Raw genomic sequence first — 17,234 nt, 5'->3', positions numbered from 1 at the left:
TATGGTCCTCAATGATACGGTCTGGTATGTCAGTACTGACCTCAATTCCCTCTTGATGTTACGTATCTTCTGAGAGGGAAGAAGAAGTTGGCATAAAGTGGAGTTTATCTGGAAGCCCAGAAACTCTATTATCTGAGAAGGTTTCAACAATGACTTCTGTACATTGATCAGGAAACCTAAATCTTGTAGGAGACTGATGGTCCAATCCAAGTGTGAGATTAGGACTTGAGGTGACTGAGCCATCAGCAGAATATCGTCCAGATATATAATCAATCTGACTCCTTTGGTTCTGAGATATTCCATCACAGGTCTCAGCAACTTCGTGAAGCACCAAGGGGCTGACGATAGGCCGAATGGGAGTGCTAGGAATTCTAGACATTGATCTTTCCATAGAAATTGTAGAAAGCTCTGGTGTGAAGGAAATATTGGAATTGATAGATAGGCATCTTTTAGATCCAGACGTACCATCCAATCCCCTTCTAACAGGATGTCTCTTAACATGTGAATACCCTCCATCTTGAAATGCCTGTACAGGATCCACTGGTTGAAATCCTTTAGGTTCAAGACTAGACGGTGGCCTCCTCCCTTTTTGTCCACTACAAAAATAGGGCTGAGGAAACCGAAAGGATGAGGGGAAGCAAATTGTACGGCTCCTTTGTCTAAGAGAGCTTGTACTTCTTTGTCTATAAAATCTTGATTTGTTTGGGAAAAACACATTTGTAAGGGGGGAGAGAGTTGTCTGGGGGTACTGACAAACTCTAGACGAAATCCTTCTACTGTTTGAAGAATCCACGGATCTCTGGATATCCGTTTCCAATTTATCAAACAAGATGCAATTCTGCCCCCAAGTTTGACCTGAGAAAAATGAATAATGCTCACCTGAGAAACTTGAGTCTTGGATGGCTCCTTGTTGTCCCCTGCGGTGACCTCTGCGGAAGCGGGGATGACCCCCTCTGTGTCTTGTGGGGTAGAAGGTGGAGTCCTGATCTCCATACCAACCCCCTCTGCCTCTAGGGTAGTAGTTTTGGGGACTGTTAAAGGAGCTACGGCCGGGCATACGTCCTCCGAAACGACCTGCCCTGCCAAGAGGCCTCGTTTGAAAACCTTCTTGAGTGACATTTGCGCTTTGTCAAGGGAAGAGAAGGTGGAGCAGAACTTGGCTAAGTCCTTGATGAATGAGGATCCAAAGAGTAATCCTTCAGCCGAAGGTCCCGCCTCTGAGGACGCAAGATCCGATAACTTGGGATCAATGCGCATAAGCACTGATTTCCTTCGTTCTGCTGAAATGGCACAGTTAGAATTTCCTAATAGACACACAGCCCTTTGTGCCCACCCGATGAGGACATCGGTGTCTACCGGGGTACCAGATTCCTTGGCTACATATGCTAGTTCGAGGATCTTAGTCAAGGGACCGGAAAGGTCCAGTAGTTTGTCTTGGCAGCTACGCCATGAATGGTCTAATCCTTTTTTAGGATCCTTAGCGAACTTCTTCATAAAGGTGACCATGGTGGGGTCTATCTCTGGGGTCTCAGAAACTTTACCCTCCAAATCAGGCCTGGGGCATTCCGCCTTCAGACGTGATCTAACCTCCTTATCAAAACTCTTACGTAAGTTGGATTGGACATACTGTGCTACTTCTGGAGGAGGGAGCCAATTAGAAGATCTGGGGTGAATAATTTCTGTCGGATCAAAGTCCAGGACTTGGGATGGAGAGGGCATTTTCTTACTTTTCTTACTCGGAACCGGGACATCAGAGTCATCTGAGTCGTCTGAGGAAGATGTTTTATCAGAGGAGGAGGTAGAAATGGGAGTTCCTTTACTCGAACTATAATTATGTTCGCCACTGTGTTTTTTCTGCAGTTTCTCAAAAGCATCCGCGTGGATAGCGCTGACCTCTGCACTGGGTTCCAGATTTTTGGCTTTGTCTTTTACCTTTTTGGGCTCTTGCTGTCCCTGAGACCAAACCTGTGATCGAGCGATATCAAATATTTGCCCAGAGAATGGGCCTAGAGCTCTCACTAGAGCATCATTGACTGATTGTTGGACCCTGGTATCAAGGGCCTCCACCAGATCAACTTTAAGTTGATTGCCCAGTTCCTCTGGGTAGTATTCAGTTTCCTGTTCTTCCCATTGAGACATGATGCAATATAGTAATAAAATCTTATAAGAAAAATATGTTTAATCTGATTCAATGAAGATACCAAGTGGGGGAGTGCAAAAACCCCAAGTTCAGGTTAGGACACAATCAAAAGAGCCCTTGAATTAAAGTGTGGAGGGAGCAACCTGAAGGGCACTCTAGGCAATAACCTGTTATATATTTTACAACCCAGTCAGTTTTCAGCCTGCTGGGCGTCAAGGATCAATTTGTTACTGCAAGGAGGGAGACCCAGACGAGCACACAGCACACTCGAGCTGATCGATTTCAAAAACGAAAGGAAATCGGCTCGAATGCGTGCGCGCGCGTGTGCGTGCTAAAAATAGAGAAAAGACTGCCCGAGGGCAGCCCAGCTCCCGCTCCCGCTCCACATGAAAAACGGGCTACTATTATTGGCAAAACGCCAATAATTCGAAGCGCGAGAGCGCTAAAACTAATAGCAATAAAAGCGCGCTGAATCGCGACGCTTAACGAACATCAATATACATAAAAATACCATTTCAATCACATCGATATGTCGGAGAGAAAATAAACATGTACTTATCTGCTGCGAAGCAGCAAAGAAAGAGGAAGTGACTTCATAGGTCAAAGGACTTATAGCAAAGGACATGGATGGTGATTGGACCATGTGACAGGATATTGGGTGTCCTGGGTATTGTAGTTTTTTCTGTTACTTGTATTTCATTGGCTGCTGTTTAAGTCAGTAAAGAAAGAGAAAGCATAATCGGAGCCTCCGGTCCTGACATAGAATTACTCAATCTGTCCCAGAGTAAAATTAGGATCACCACTGTGAAAAAGGGGGAGGCTTAAAAGGGGGAGCTTACAATATAGAACCCCAACTCAGGTGTAACAAGGTTGATAGAATGTGGAGGGAGCACCTGAAAGTAGCTCTAGGCCTAAGCCTCTAATCATTTTGCAACCCTGACAGGTCAGTCTGTGCCCTGGTATCTCTTACAGAGAGTGCAACACCTTTATGGCTTGTCCCCACTTCCTATGTCCCCAAACATGTCAACATTTGTGTAGATGAAGGTGGGAGATTTTTTTTAAATAATCGGGAGAATATATCCCCCCCCCCTGTAGACCTCCATTGATAGTCAGGCAATTTCAGGCAGAAGACATCCAAATTAATGCCATTTTTGGATGTGTAAATCGGGAATCTCCCCCAAATCCAAATTTTCAGGTTGTTCGAGTAATTAAGCTGGTCCTTTAAACTGTTAAAAAAAACTGTAAACTTCGCACTTGTATAGCGCACTATTCACCTGTAAGGGTCTCAAGGCACTGTATACATACTGCTGTGGAATCTCAATGTGATGTACACATACTGCTGTGGAACCCCTCCTGGCTTGTTCCCTGTGGGGCACCCACTCCTGGACATCCCCAGGGTGAAGCCAGCCCTGTGAGGGCCCTTGTAGAGATTTAAGCAAGCTATTGCCCAGAGTTACAGGTGGGACCCATTAATTAGATTAGGCACCAAGGTGAGAATTACCTGGTCCAAGAGAATTGAGCTTAAGACCCCAGAGATGGGAATTGAGCCCTGGTCCAGGGACAGATCTCAGCATCAGAGGTCTGCTGCTCTAACCATTGTGCCACACTTCTCCACAAAACTGTATTTCCAAAACTGCCACATCAATATACCTGTGCAAATAAGAATCGTGGGAAAGAGAAATGAAACATAAACTGTGCGCATTTTTAAAACGTAAGTAAATTAGTAAATAATACAGAACGAGTGTGTTTAAAAAAAAAAAGTTTGGAACAGTTTTAAGATATATTTTTCTCCTTTTTTTTTACACAAATGCAAGAATAAAAATTAATTGTATTGGTTTAGTGATATAAAATAATTTTGATAAGAATGAAGCTCTGCTACTAAGCCTCATAGAGTAGGTAGGCTTAGAAACCCGCATTTCCTCATTCCCATGATAAACATGAGCAGTTAAAGATGGCCCTCATATTAGCTAAAGAAATGAGGCAAGCTAAACGTCCTCGTTGATGACAGTAGTCCTTCTTCGGTGTTTAGAGCGAGAGAGAGAGAGAGAGAGAGAGAGAGCGAGCGAGCGAGAGAGAATGAGAGTCATACCAATGCAGCATGGATCAATTTGGATCAGTTGCTAGATATGTTTTCTATTCGCACCCCGGGGGTACCAGTGGCAGTGTATTTCTGTGTTGCCGCCTACCTAAAGTTGGTCCTTTTTCTATTTCTATAGTAGGTCAGTGTTGAAAGGAGGAAGAAGGGTCAAAGTCCTGAAGAGCTGGAGCCTCTCTTCCATAGGGCTAAATAGGGGACTGTGTGTTTGCATCTCTATTTTTTGTTTGGGTAGCTGTTTTCCGCAGTTATGGCTAAGGTATTGATTGCATCCCAGTTGAACAGAAGTGCATCACTTCTGCCTATGGCCCCTGCTGCCCCTGCACTGTGCATGCTTCGGTTTTACAGCAGCAGGGCAGACCCAGAATACCTGTGCAGAAGTATTGTCCCCACTATGCACTACCAGAAAAGCCTGCCAAGGTAAGAACATTCAGCGGGGGTATGGTCCTAAAAACTGAAACATGCAATTATAGTAATGATTTTATTTATTAACATGCGGCTCGTAAGTCGTTCAACTGTGCTAAAGCAGCTCGTAAATCATGTCTAACTTGTCCACATTTTTAATTCTAATTTTTACTTATGAGAATTACGCCAGGACTCCTATTAATCTGCTTTGAATGTTGGCTAAGCGCGGAGATCAGCTTCATGTAGAGGGCAGTGCAGAGACATGTAGGTGAAAGGTGAAATGGGCAATGGGAAAGAGGTAGTTTAAACTAGTATAACTTGTTTTACAAGTCTGTGTCTACTGGTAAAAATTCTGTCGTTTAGATATTGATGGAGACTATGTAAGTCTCCAGTTTAGTATTTTAGTGACCTAGTTTAATGTTACGCTTGTTGTTGGTGAAAGAGGGATCCAAGGTTTGGTTGTTCTGTAACATCCACCCCGTTCAGCCATCCTGCCACCTCATCCAAGTCCATGCCGATGAGATGCTTCAAATGTACCGCATCTCCGTCCGCACATAATTCTGTCAAACACGCAGTTGTTATTCTCAAACATTTCTAGCTCCCAAAGATTAGACACAATTGAACAGTTGTCAGTAGTGGGGAACCGTTTTACCAGTAACCGAGCAATTGGCTAGATTAAAAGGAAAAAGGCCGCAGGACCAGGTATCTCATTTAATGACGCCCATATCCTGTTCCTTTTGCTGAAAGTTTTATTTATGCCCTTGTGCACACGTTCAAATATTTTAAACAATAAAAGGTATGGTTTTATTTATATTTGAGCTATTGTATTGTAGCGTTTGTATAACACTTACTGCCCCTATCTAGGGCACTGAAGCGCTTGCCTACTTGGAGGAGCTACACTTTGTGGGGTGTGAGGTTGGAAGGGTTTTGTCTTAGTTTTCTGATCTTACAATGAAAGTGTTTCCATATCGTGCGTTTTTACTTATGGTGTTATGGGAGACAATGTGATGGATGAAATGGCGAGAGAAGGAAGTGAGCAGTTCATGGTCTTTAGTATGCTGGAAGTGTTGAAGCAGATGTCTTAATTAGAAATTTTATGACAAGACCGGAGGCTCTATTATGCGTTCTTTTCATGCTCTAATATTAACAGCAGCAGTCAAGAAACTACAACTCCCATGAAGGTTAGGATTGGACTAACCAATGGGAGCAAAACAGTAACTAAAACTAGACCAATAGGAACTGGCCATAAACCATAGAGAGTACCGTTGACTGCAAGCAGCCCTCTTTTCTTGCTGCTCGCAGTCAAGATAAGTACTCTCTTTGGTCGTCTTGATATTTACTGCTCTGTTTATTCTGTTTTACTGTTTCTTCTCCTTTTGGGTTTGCATATTTTACTGTCCCCATTCTAAATGTGGCTTTTATCTTAGCTTCTTGCCGCTTTGCACCCGTTATTCCGCCTTTTATCTATTTCGTTTCAGCCCCCCCGGGCTCAAACCATTGTGTTGCCGCGCGCCGTCTTGAGCGTTCTGTTGCGCTCTTCCCTCGTTGCCTCATCGCGTTTATCTGCGCGCTGCTCGAGAAGAATCTTACCGTTTCCAGACCGCAGCTCTCGTCCGTGCGTCCGGCTCAGACAGCGGCCAGACTCTTCTTTTTCTCCTCCGCGCACCTCCAGCTTCGCCTTCAGCAACTCGCGACCGCTCATTAGCGGTTCTTCGTTCTTCTCTGTGTTTTTCGACAACGTCTAGTCCCCGCCCAGGGGAGGAGTCATTTTTCAGCTTGTGGAGCGTGTTGCTCCTATTAATTCTGTTAACCCCATTGTTGCCATTTTCTTGAGGGCGTTTTTTGCCCACAGTATTTAGCTGTATTTTTACTGAGTTTTGGCACATTTTCCTTGTATTATGGATTTGGGGAGTTCCCCTTCCAGGTCTGCCTCTGAGGAGGATGAGGGATCCTTTTCACAGGATCTTAATAAATTTATCCAGTCCTCTGTCAAGCAAGCCATGAAGGCTTCCATGGACAAGATGTCAAAGAACATTGAAAACTCTGTTCTGTCCATGGTGTCCAAATCTATGGCCCATTCTGCGGGGGAAAGCAGAAAACGAAAGCTATTTTCTTCTAAATTGAGCAAAGGCGCACAAACGGAAAGTGAGGTTCCCTCACGCCAGACTGAGGACTTGGTTCCTCCCAGGCCTCCTTCTAAGGAGGGGATTCCTTCAAAAAACTCGGCTTCTCAATCCAAATGCAAAGCAAAATCAAAACATATTATTGCGCCTAAAAAGATTGTAATCTCACAAATTTTGGACACAGATGACGAGGACATGGATGTCTTATCCCAGTCTGATACTCCTGAAGAGGGTGTTTCTCCTTCATCCCCTTCCCCCAAACGTAGGAAAATTTTGGTTGCTGGCCCCTCTTCTAGTGTTGTCGACGCGAAGGGTGTCCCTATGTTCGACCCATCTCTCATACACCACCCGAACTCGACGGAATGGCTCCCTTTGGACCATGTAGGAGATTACATTGCCTCCCGTTTACGTCTCCCTCTGGATAAACAGACAAGATCCAAATTGAAATCTGAATGCCCCAGACCGTCTTTAAATTCTAATATTACTGCAACTCCTATTATAGATGACTCTCTTATTACTTTCTTTACTAAATTTGGTAAGGACCCTCGCAAAGGAGTGGATAAGGCCTGGACCACGTGCCAGGACAAGCTCCTGGATGTGGTGGGTCCTCTGGCAAGAATTTTCAATCTAGCTGAATCTGCCAGGTTAGATGACTCTCCTATTGATCCCTTGGACCTTTCTCTTTGGATTCAAAGAGCCTTTTGTTTCCTGGTCAATGCTAACGCTGCTATTATTCATGAAAGGCGTAAGGGCCTTCTTCTCAAAATGGATCCCAAGCTAGCCAACTTCGCTTCTCGAGATCCTGGCATTCAAGCTGAAGGAAAACTCTTCGGTGACAATTTCATCAAGGAAGTCAGTCGTTTCGTGTCCACATTCTCTTCTCTGGACAAAGCCCAACAGAATCTCAAAAAGGTCTTCAACCAGCGTGTTTTTTCCCGGGCCGGTAGAGGTAGGAGCCGCTTTACCGGCCGCTCATACAGGAATCAAGGCTCTAGAGGATCCGCCAATTCCTCCTTCAATTCATACTACCACGAGTTCAAACCCCAATTCTACCCGCAACGATCTAGAGGGTTCCGCAACCGTGGCCAACGTCTCTCCAGACCGGCCGTTAATTCAGGTAAGCCTACCTTCTGGCCCTCCCGTGGGAGGGCGTCTTCGTTTCTTTCTTCCGAAATGGAAGTCAATTTCTACAGACCCTTGGGTTCTTTCCACAGTTCTGGGATACCAGATCGAATTCCTCTCTCCTCCCGTTCAACTCTGCCTTCCTCCTTTTCCAAAGTTTTCTCTAGAAATGTCCTCTCTAATATCCTCAGAGATTCAATCGCTCTTAGAAAAGGGCGCCATTCACCTTTGTTCTCCAGACCCTTCCGGATTCATCAGCTCCATTTTTCTCGGTCACAAAAAGAACAAAAAGTTAAGGCCGGTCATCAACCTGCGATCGTTCAACCAATTTGTCGTCTATCGACACTTCAAGATGGAAACCATTATCCATCTCAGGGACATTTTGCTCCAATTCGATTGGTTAGTCAGATTAGACTTACAGGATGCATACCTTACCATTCCTATTCATCCGTCACACCGGAAATTTCTGCAATTCCTCTGGGGCTCAAAAACTTATCATTTTTCCTCTCTCCCGTTCGGTTTATCTTCAGCACCCTGGTGCTTCACAAAACTATTGAAACCAGTCGTTACCTTCCTTCGCTCCCTAGGCATCAGACTCATTATCTACCTAGACGACATTCTGATCATGCATCAGAGCAAATCATCTTTACTGACCCATCTCCGGCTTACATCCACTCTCCTGTCAGATCTTGGTTTCCTAATAAATTACGAAAAGTCAGTTCTCCTGCCTTGTCAACAAATAGACTTCCTGGGCTTCCAAATCGATTCCGTTTCTGCGGCTCTTTTCCTTCCTCGTTCCAAAATTTCCGCAATAAAAAAGGAACTAATTTTAACTCTTCAAAAAGATACTATTTCTCTCAGGGCTCTCGCAAGGATAGTCGGCCTCCTCTCGTCCTCTATCCAGGCTATCTTTCTGGGACCCCTTCACTACCGTGCCCTCCAGCGCCTCAAAATCCTTCATCTCCGTCGAGGTCTGGCCTTTTCCGACCTTGTCTCTCTAGACCAGGAATCCCAGCTGGAAATTCAATGGTGGATATCCCATTTAGAGGCTTGGAACGGCAGACCCATCTTCCCCTCTGTGCCCGATCTTGTGTTAGAATCCGATGCAAGTCTCACGGGCTGGGGCGCCCGCTGTGGGTCAATATCGACTGGCGGTAATATGGTCCGCAGAGGAGTCCAGATTGCACATAAACTGTTTAGAGCTTCTTGCAGGCTCCTTTGCAATCAAAAGCTTCACAAAAAACAGGGCACGCTGCTCCATTCTGCTCCGTATGGACAACATCTCAGCCGTGCGTTACATAAACCATTTAGGGGGCACCAGATCCAAACCCCTGGCCCTTCTGGCCAAGAGCCTCTGGGAATTTTGCTTGTCCCACAAATTCTCTCTACTAGCAGAATATCTTCCGGGTTCGCTAAATTCCAATGCAGACTGGTATTCCCGGATTCCAGCGATTGGAAATTACATCAGTCGGTCTTTTATCAGATAGAACGCAAATGGGGTCCTTTCCACGTAGATCTCTTTGCGTCCAGACTCAACACCCAGCTTCCTCTCTTCTTCAGCTGGCGCCCGGACCCTCTAGCGTTAGCCACGGACGCCTTCCTACAAGACTGGTCCGGTTCCCTCAACTATGCCTTCCCTCCATTTATCCTCATCAACAGAGTCCTGAACCAGGTCAGACGTCAGAAGGCTTCCATCGTTCTGTTGACTCCCTTTTGGCAATCCCAAGTTTGGTTTCCTCCTCTTCTGGAGTTAACGGTGGATTTTCCCATCTTACTTCCGACTTTCCCGTCCATCATTCTAGATCCTTTTGGTCACCCTCACAATCTCATCCTCGACCACTCTCCTCTAATCGTCTCGGCCTGGCTCATTTCCGGTCTGCCCGGCAGACCCATTCTATTTCGGCAGAAGCTTCAGAGTTCATTAATAACGCATGGGCACCCGGTACCAGGCGGGCCTATAAATCAGCCTGGGCTCTTTGGACAAGCTGGTGTTTGGGAAAATGTTCCAATCCCTTTTCAGCAGATCTGAACCTCATTATTAATTTCCTAGCCGCCCAGGCAGGCCTAGGTAAGTCTTATCGCACTATCAACCTTTACAGATCAGCTATATCCATGAACCACGAAAACATTGATGGTAACCCGGTCGGGTCCCATCCACTGATCTGTCGTCTCCTCAAAGGAGTCAAACTCTCCAAACCCCCCTCGGCCAAGTACTCACATATTTGGGACGTTTCCCTTGTGTTAAATCTTTTTCTTTCTTGGCCGGATAATCCAAGTCTTTCTCTTAAGATGCTCTCCGCCAAGCTTACTATGCTGCTTTGCTTAATTTCTATTAAAAGGACTTCGGACGTTAGGTCCTTAGATGTTTCTGCCCGTCAATTCTTGCCTTCTGGGGTTCTATTTCACATTTCCAAACGTACCAAAACTAATTTACACTCCGTTTTCTATCCTTTCTTTCCTGACAAACCTAAGTTATGTGTGGGTCTTTGTTTAAAAGAATATGAAAATAGAACTGCTGTCCTGAGAAAGTCCTCTTCCACTCAATTACTGATCTCCTTTCGAAAACCTCATGGTCCAGTGACTTCGGCAACTCTGGCCCGCTGGATTAAAATGACTATGTCCTTGGCTGGTATTGACATTTCTGTGTTTGGAGCACATTCTTCCAGAGGAGCCATGGCCTCCAAAGCTTTCGCCCTTGGGTCCAGCTTGGAGGACATTCTCAGGTCAGCAGATTGGTCAAACGATAATGTTTTCAAAACCTTCTATTGTAAACCTGTTAGAACTGCTTCTTCTCTGGTTATTGATAAGCTTTAAACGCGCATAATAGAGCCTCCGGTCTTGTCATAAAATGTAGATTTTCCTAGTAAGTTATGACGGAAAGTCTTAATTTTATTAAAGACACGGAGGCGAATATTATCCCACCACAGTACTTCTATTAATTGTACTTTTTTCTTTCCCTCCCAGCGACTCCAGCGTTGCCTCCAGCTTCCGGATAACGCCGCCAGTTCAATCAGTTCCTTCTTCATGAAGAGGCCTCCGGAGACGTCATCTCAACACTTCCAGGCTCAGTTTCCTCACCCATCATCCTTTCGGCTCTTCACTTTGCTACAAGACATTTGCTCCTTTTTGTTGGCTTTTGCAATAATTGGTCTTATTTACCCTTTATTTAATGACACTATTTGACTTGCTCGTTCAAGAAAAGAGGGCTGCTTGCAGTCAAGGGTACTCTCTATGGTTTATGGCCAGTTCCTATTGGTCTAGTTTTAGTTACTGTTTTGCTCCCATTGGTTAGTCCAATCCTAACCTTCATGGGAGTTGTAGTTTCTTGACTGCTGCTGTTAATATTAAAGCATGAAAAGAACGCATAATATTCGCCTCCGTGTCTTTAATAAAATTAAGACTTTCCGTCATAACTTACTAGGAAAATCTACATTATTAATGAGTGTTGTTGTATTCTTAGAATTGTCGGCACGTTCCTCATGCCGGCAATTCCATGTTAAGAATGTGTTGGGATTCGAGGGTGTTGGTTGATAATGAAGAAGAAGCAGCCAGACGCTAGCAGGGGATACCGCAACGCGTCTGTGTCCACATTTATCTTAAATAAAAGCGAAGTTAGAGCAATCCTAGTTTCCTGTCATTCGAACTTCACAACAAGTGTTTATGTATTTTGAATAATTAACTTTGTAGGAAATGAATAACGTAGAGAAAAATAATGCACACATTTGAAATTGTGACCTCGAAGAATGGCCATTAGTGTTCACGAAATGTACTAATTAATGATTAATACTTACGAAATATTGGAAATGTATTAGGTTAATGTAGTAATATGTCATATTAAGGGTTATGAAGTATGCTCTAGATTATTAATTTTATGACAAGACCGGAGGCTCCTATTATGCGTTTCTTTTCTCGCTTTATTTAATGAGCAGCAGTCAAGAAACTACAAATCCCATAAGGCTTAACATCTGTAGCCAATGGGATTAGAAACGTAGTTCAAAACACACCAGAACCAATAGTAATAACGCTAAGCCACTGTGACATCACTTGACTGCAAACAGCCCTCTTTTCTTGCTGCTGCAGTCAAGATAAGTCGCACTTTCATTTATTCACACTCCTTTTGTTATTTATTCATGTAATGTTGCTCATTTGATGATATTGCACTTTCCAAGCATACTTTGTCTTTGGCAAGTTGCCGCATGTGTGTTTTACTTGACGTTCGTTCGTACACAGCGCTCGCGCTGTTATGAGCTAAACGCTCCATCTGTCAACGCGCAGATGTTGTTTATATTGTAGCGCGCAACGCGCCCCAAATTCCAGGCATTCCTCTGCCTCAGGCTGCAACCGTCTTTTGGATTGCTCCTGAGGAGAGGACGCCGAGCGAAGGGTGCTTCGTTTAGACACTCGTTCTTTCTCCTAAACAACGTTTTGTTGTTCCAACTCGACATTTGGGTACCATTAACCCCTCCCACACCCATAGCTCTGTTTTTCATTTCCCCTTTTTACTTAAAGGGACTCCGTTTTTCCTGGCAAAGTTTGTCACCCTTTTAAATTATAACAAATTTATTTATTTCAATTTTGGATATAATTTGGTTGTTCCTTGACTTACATAGAAATTTTTCTTAATTTTAGTCACCATGGAACCTGGCACTTCCACAATGGAGCAGGGTTCTTCCACTGAATTGGAAGATATACAACATGAACTCTGTAATTTTATTAGAAGTTCTGTCCATCAGGCAGTATCTTCCTCATTACAAAAATTATCAAAAAATCTGGAGAATAATTTTTCTAATTTAATCTCCAAATCGGCCCAGACTGCGGGGGAATGCAGTATACGTCCACCAGCAAGGCCAGGTGCGGGGATGCAAATGGAAAGTGAGACCTTCTCACACACGCCAGAGGACGCGGTTCCTCACAAGGCTCCTACCAAGGAGTATAAAAATATGGCTCCAAAATCTTTTTTAAAACGGAAATCAAAGGAACGTAATGTTCTTCCTGTTATTTCTTCCGTTATTCAGGATACAGATGAGGACATAAGAAATAAGGGCAGTAAGGGTGAGAGGTGCCGCACTTCTAGGTAGTAAACAGATAGTTGAGATAAATTGAATATGAGTAAAGTCCGGTGCAAATCGGCCAGGTGCCTTACTGCCCGGTAGGCACCAATTAGGTACTAGGAGTACCCTAGAACGACAATGGGAAAAAAACGGCCACAGCACACAGAGAGTAATGTCCAACAGTGAAACCAGCAAAGATATTGCTGGTGTGGTACTGTAGGTTCGGAGAGGAATTGTGTTGAAATGAGTCTCAAATCCGGTTTGTAGATGTTGTCTTTATTTGTAGATGCTTAGAAAGCATTAAATCATCGTGGAGATACAGCCAACACGTGTTTCGTCACACAGGTGACTTTATCAAGGCTGCAATACTGTAATGACAACAAGTATTGGATACATATCTGTGTATTGTACTCCAGTGTAAAAACCAGAGAACGTAACTATTAGGTGCGAGTTTGTGTAGGTGAGCAATAGAAAAAACATGGCTATAGAGGTGAGTAGTGACGGGAACCCAATTAGGCAACATGAAAATACTAAGTAATACTCCGTGGTAATGTGAATAATGTCTAAAAGACATAAGTATTTAGAAAGTTAAAATTGTAGGCACTAAATAGTGCTGTGTGCACGCAATAGGTGTGCAAAGTGGTAGAATATTGCAAGAATAAGAGAAAGCAGGGAGATAAAGACAGTATAGACAACACAAAAGGGGGGAGATGAGGCTAGGTGCATGAAAAAGCTAGAAGGAGTACTGAGGTAGGTGTGACCCGAAGGGCATAGTTGAAGGGCATAGTTGAAGGGTAAAGTGATTACCTGGGGCCGTTGGTTTTTGAGTGGGTAAGTGGTGGTGTATGGTGACGAAGTATCTCTGTACTTAATGAATAGGGCTGTAAAAAAGTTAATGTAATGAGACAAAGAGAGAAGAAGTAATGTAATAGACGGAGGGGATAGGTAATAGTGTGTAACAGGACAGTTGGAAAAAAGCGTAGAGAAAGAAAAAAGAAAAGAAAATAATGGAAAGTAAACTAAGCAAGTCCGGAGGAGAGATTGGTGGGAAAAGTTAGATAGGAGAGAAAAGAAAAGCTATATATATAGATATGACATTAAAATGGTTAGTGAGAACATACCTGAGTTGGATGGTATAGAACTGTAATTAGAATGGCTGCGCCAAGCAGCTACAGGTACGTAGGTAAGAGGCTTGTTTGGTAATGAAGATTGGGGAGGCCCTGATAAGCCTGAAAAGTAACCTAGAATTTATAGCAGGGAAGAAAAAGTAGAGTGTAATGAAAGGGCAGGATAAATGGCACCAAAAGACTAGAAATGGAGATAACTATAAAAGAGAAGGTAATGGGGAAAGCTGGGTGTAACCGTAAGCGTAAAACGAATATGGAGTAAAGGCCTTGTACAGCCGGCATGTATAAAAGGTACACAGCGAATGCTCAAACGGTTAAATAAAGGTAATTAAGTTAAGAGAAAATTGAGCCAAAGGTTAACTTGCGACTAGTTTGAGTAAAAACGAGTCGGGGCGCGCGGTGATACCATGTTGGGCATGTGGCCCCAAAATTAGATACACCAAGTTTTGAAAAAAATATAATAGAGAAAGTCCGAATCCTGGTAGGTGGCATTTGAGGGATCAGAAAATGAGTAATGGTATGAACCCGAACGTAAGCGATGGTAATAACGGTCGCAGCGAGATAAGTGGTGGGGCGAGTTGAAAACTTACCAGTAAGAAGCGAAGCGGTGAGCACTCCAGTATTCGTACGAGCGTGTATTGTGCTGCGAGGAGAGTAACCGCCTGGTTAAGTAGAGGGTGGCCATGTGGTGGATATAAAAGAGGGACTAGTCTAAAAAGGCTAAGACGTCGACCAACGTGGGTGTAGCAGGGCTATGAAGGTAAAGACGGCGGCCATCTTGAGTGAGGACTCCGAGATGGCGTGCAATAATGATAGTAGGAAAGAGCAAAGGCAGAAGAGTAATAACTAAGGATGTCACAAAGAATAAATTGGTGCTAGGTACCGAGAGAGTGCCTAGATGGCCAGTAGGAAAGGTGGAATCAAGACTTATGGAACGTGATAACGTAAGGGTGTCTGCAGATAATGCAATGCAGGGACACCAGGAGGCGTAAGAAGAGATGTGTATGAGCCATTAGCATGTGTTATATTGAGAGGATAAAACAAACAACGTAATACATATGGGTGCACTATACCATCGTGATGGCAAGTAGAACATATACAGGTGAAGACCGTGACGTGCAGTAAAAGGAGTAACAGTTGATACATTTGTAAATGAACATAAGCGCATTGATGGGATAAACAGTAGTTCACAGTATTAGTAGAATTAAGCAACAATGTCAAGAAGGCCGATAATTGTGGATGAGGTTATAAGAGAAGAAATTGGAAATTTTGTGTGAACAATTTTAGGAGAACTGGCAGTGAGTGAGGGTGAGTGGGAAAATGCAAGATCAAATGATCCTATTATGAGTAAGGTGGAAAGTAAAGTGATCAATGGGTGGAAGAAGGAAGATGAACAAAGTAGTGATGTGTCTTGCTACTTCAAAGTTAAAGATCAGTTAAGTGTACAGAATGGAAAATTATTAAGGAGAGATCAAATTGTTCCTCCAGAAGGTGTGCTGAAGCACATTATTGAAATCACACATCAAGGACATTTAGGTCGAGGAATGATGAAGAGAAAGGTAAGACAGTCATTTTGGTGGCCAGGGATGGATAGGCAGGTAGAAGAAACAGTGAAGAGTTGTGTGGCATGTGCAAATAGCGATAAAACTAAGGGCCTGATTCTAACCTTGGCGGACGGCGGAGGCCGTCCGCCAAGGTTCCGCCGCCAAATGACCGCACCGCGGTCACAAGACCGCGGCGGCCATTCTAACATTTCCTCTGGGCCGGCGGGCGCTCTCCAAAAGAGCGCCCGCCGGCCCAGAGGAAATGCCCCTGCAACGAGGACGCCGGCTCAGAATTGAGCCGGCGTAGTTGCAGGGGTGCGACGGGTGCAGTTTGCACCCGTCGCGTATTTCAGTGTCTGCATGGCAGACACTGAAATACTTTGCGGGGCCCTATTACGGGGGCCCCTGCAGTTCCCATGCCATGGGCATGGGCACTGCAGGGGCCCCCAGGGGCCCGCAGCACCCCCTACCGCCATCCTGTCTCCCGCCAGGAACAGGATGGCGGTAGGGGGTGTCAGAATCCCCATGGCTGCGGAGCGCTCTCCGCAGCCATGGAGGATTCCCCCGAGCAGCGGAAAGTCGGTGGGAGACCGCCGACTTTCCGCTTCTGACCGCGGCTGAACCGCCGCGGTCAGAATGCTCGTGGGAGCACCGCCAGCCTGTTGGCACATCTCTTCTTACGCCTCCTGGTGTCCCTGCATTGCATTATCTGCAGACACCCTTACGTTATCACGTTCCATAAGTCTTGATTCCACCTTTCCTACTGGCCATCTAGGCACTCTCTCGGTACCTAGCACCAATTTATTCTTTGTGACATCCTTAGTTATTACTCTTCTGCCTTTGCTCTTTCCTACTATCATTATTGCACGCCATCTCGGAGTCCTCACTCAAGATGGCCGCCGTCTTTACCTTCATAGCCCTGCTACACCCACGTTGGTCGACGTCTTAGCCTTTTTAGACTAGTCCCTCTTTTATATCCACCACATGGCCACCCTCTACTTAACCAGGCGGTTACTCTCCTCGCAGCACAATACACGCTCGTACGAATACTGGAGTGCTCACCGCTTCGCTTCTTACTGGTAAGTTTTCAACTCGCCCCACCACTTATCTCGCTGCGACCGTTATTACCATCGCTTACGTTCGGGTTCATACCATTACTCATTTTCTGATCCCTCAAATGCCACCTACCAGGATTCGGACTTTCTCTATTATATTTTTTTCAAAACTTGGTGTATCTAATTTTGGGGCCACATGCCCAGCATGGTATCACCGCGCGCCCCGACTCGTTTTTACTCAAACTAGTCGCAAGTTAAACTTTGGCTCAATTTTCTCTTAACTTAATTACCTTTATTTAACCGTTTGAGCATTCGCTGTGTACCTTTTATACATGCCGGCTGTACAAGGCCTTTACTCCATATTCGTTTTACGCTTACGGTTACACCCCGCTTTCCCCATTACCTTCTCTTTTATAGTTATCTCCATTTCTAGTCTTTTGGTGCCATTTATCCTGCCCTTTCATTACACTCTACTTTTTCTTCCCTGCTATAAATTCTAGGTTACTTTTCAGGCTTATCAGGGCCTCCCCAATCTTCATTACCAAACAAGCCTCTTACCTACGTACCTGTAG

General features: G+C 44.5%; 1 protein-coding gene across 1 annotated transcript in view; it reads left to right on the top strand.

The window, feature by feature from the left end:
- The first annotated feature begins 4,163 nt into the window (after positions 1-4,163).
- The window catches only part of CPT2 (carnitine palmitoyltransferase 2), a 72,211-nt gene continuing 59,140 nt past the window's right edge, over positions 4,164-17,234 (top strand). The window contains exon 1 of the mRNA XM_069232651.1: positions 4,164-4,655. Coding sequence (XP_069088752.1) covers positions 4,486-4,655 — 170 coding nt within the window. The 5' untranslated portion in view covers positions 4,164-4,485. The remainder of the gene's footprint in view (positions 4,656-17,234) is intronic.

Source organism: Pleurodeles waltl, chromosome 4_2, assembly GCF_031143425.1.
Source record: "Pleurodeles waltl isolate 20211129_DDA chromosome 4_2, aPleWal1.hap1.20221129, whole genome shotgun sequence".
NCBI classification, from domain to species: Eukaryota; Metazoa; Chordata; class Amphibia; order Caudata; family Salamandridae; genus Pleurodeles; species Pleurodeles waltl.
The sequence above is the reverse complement of the archived record's forward strand: the minus strand, read 5'-3'. Positions and strand labels throughout refer to the sequence as shown.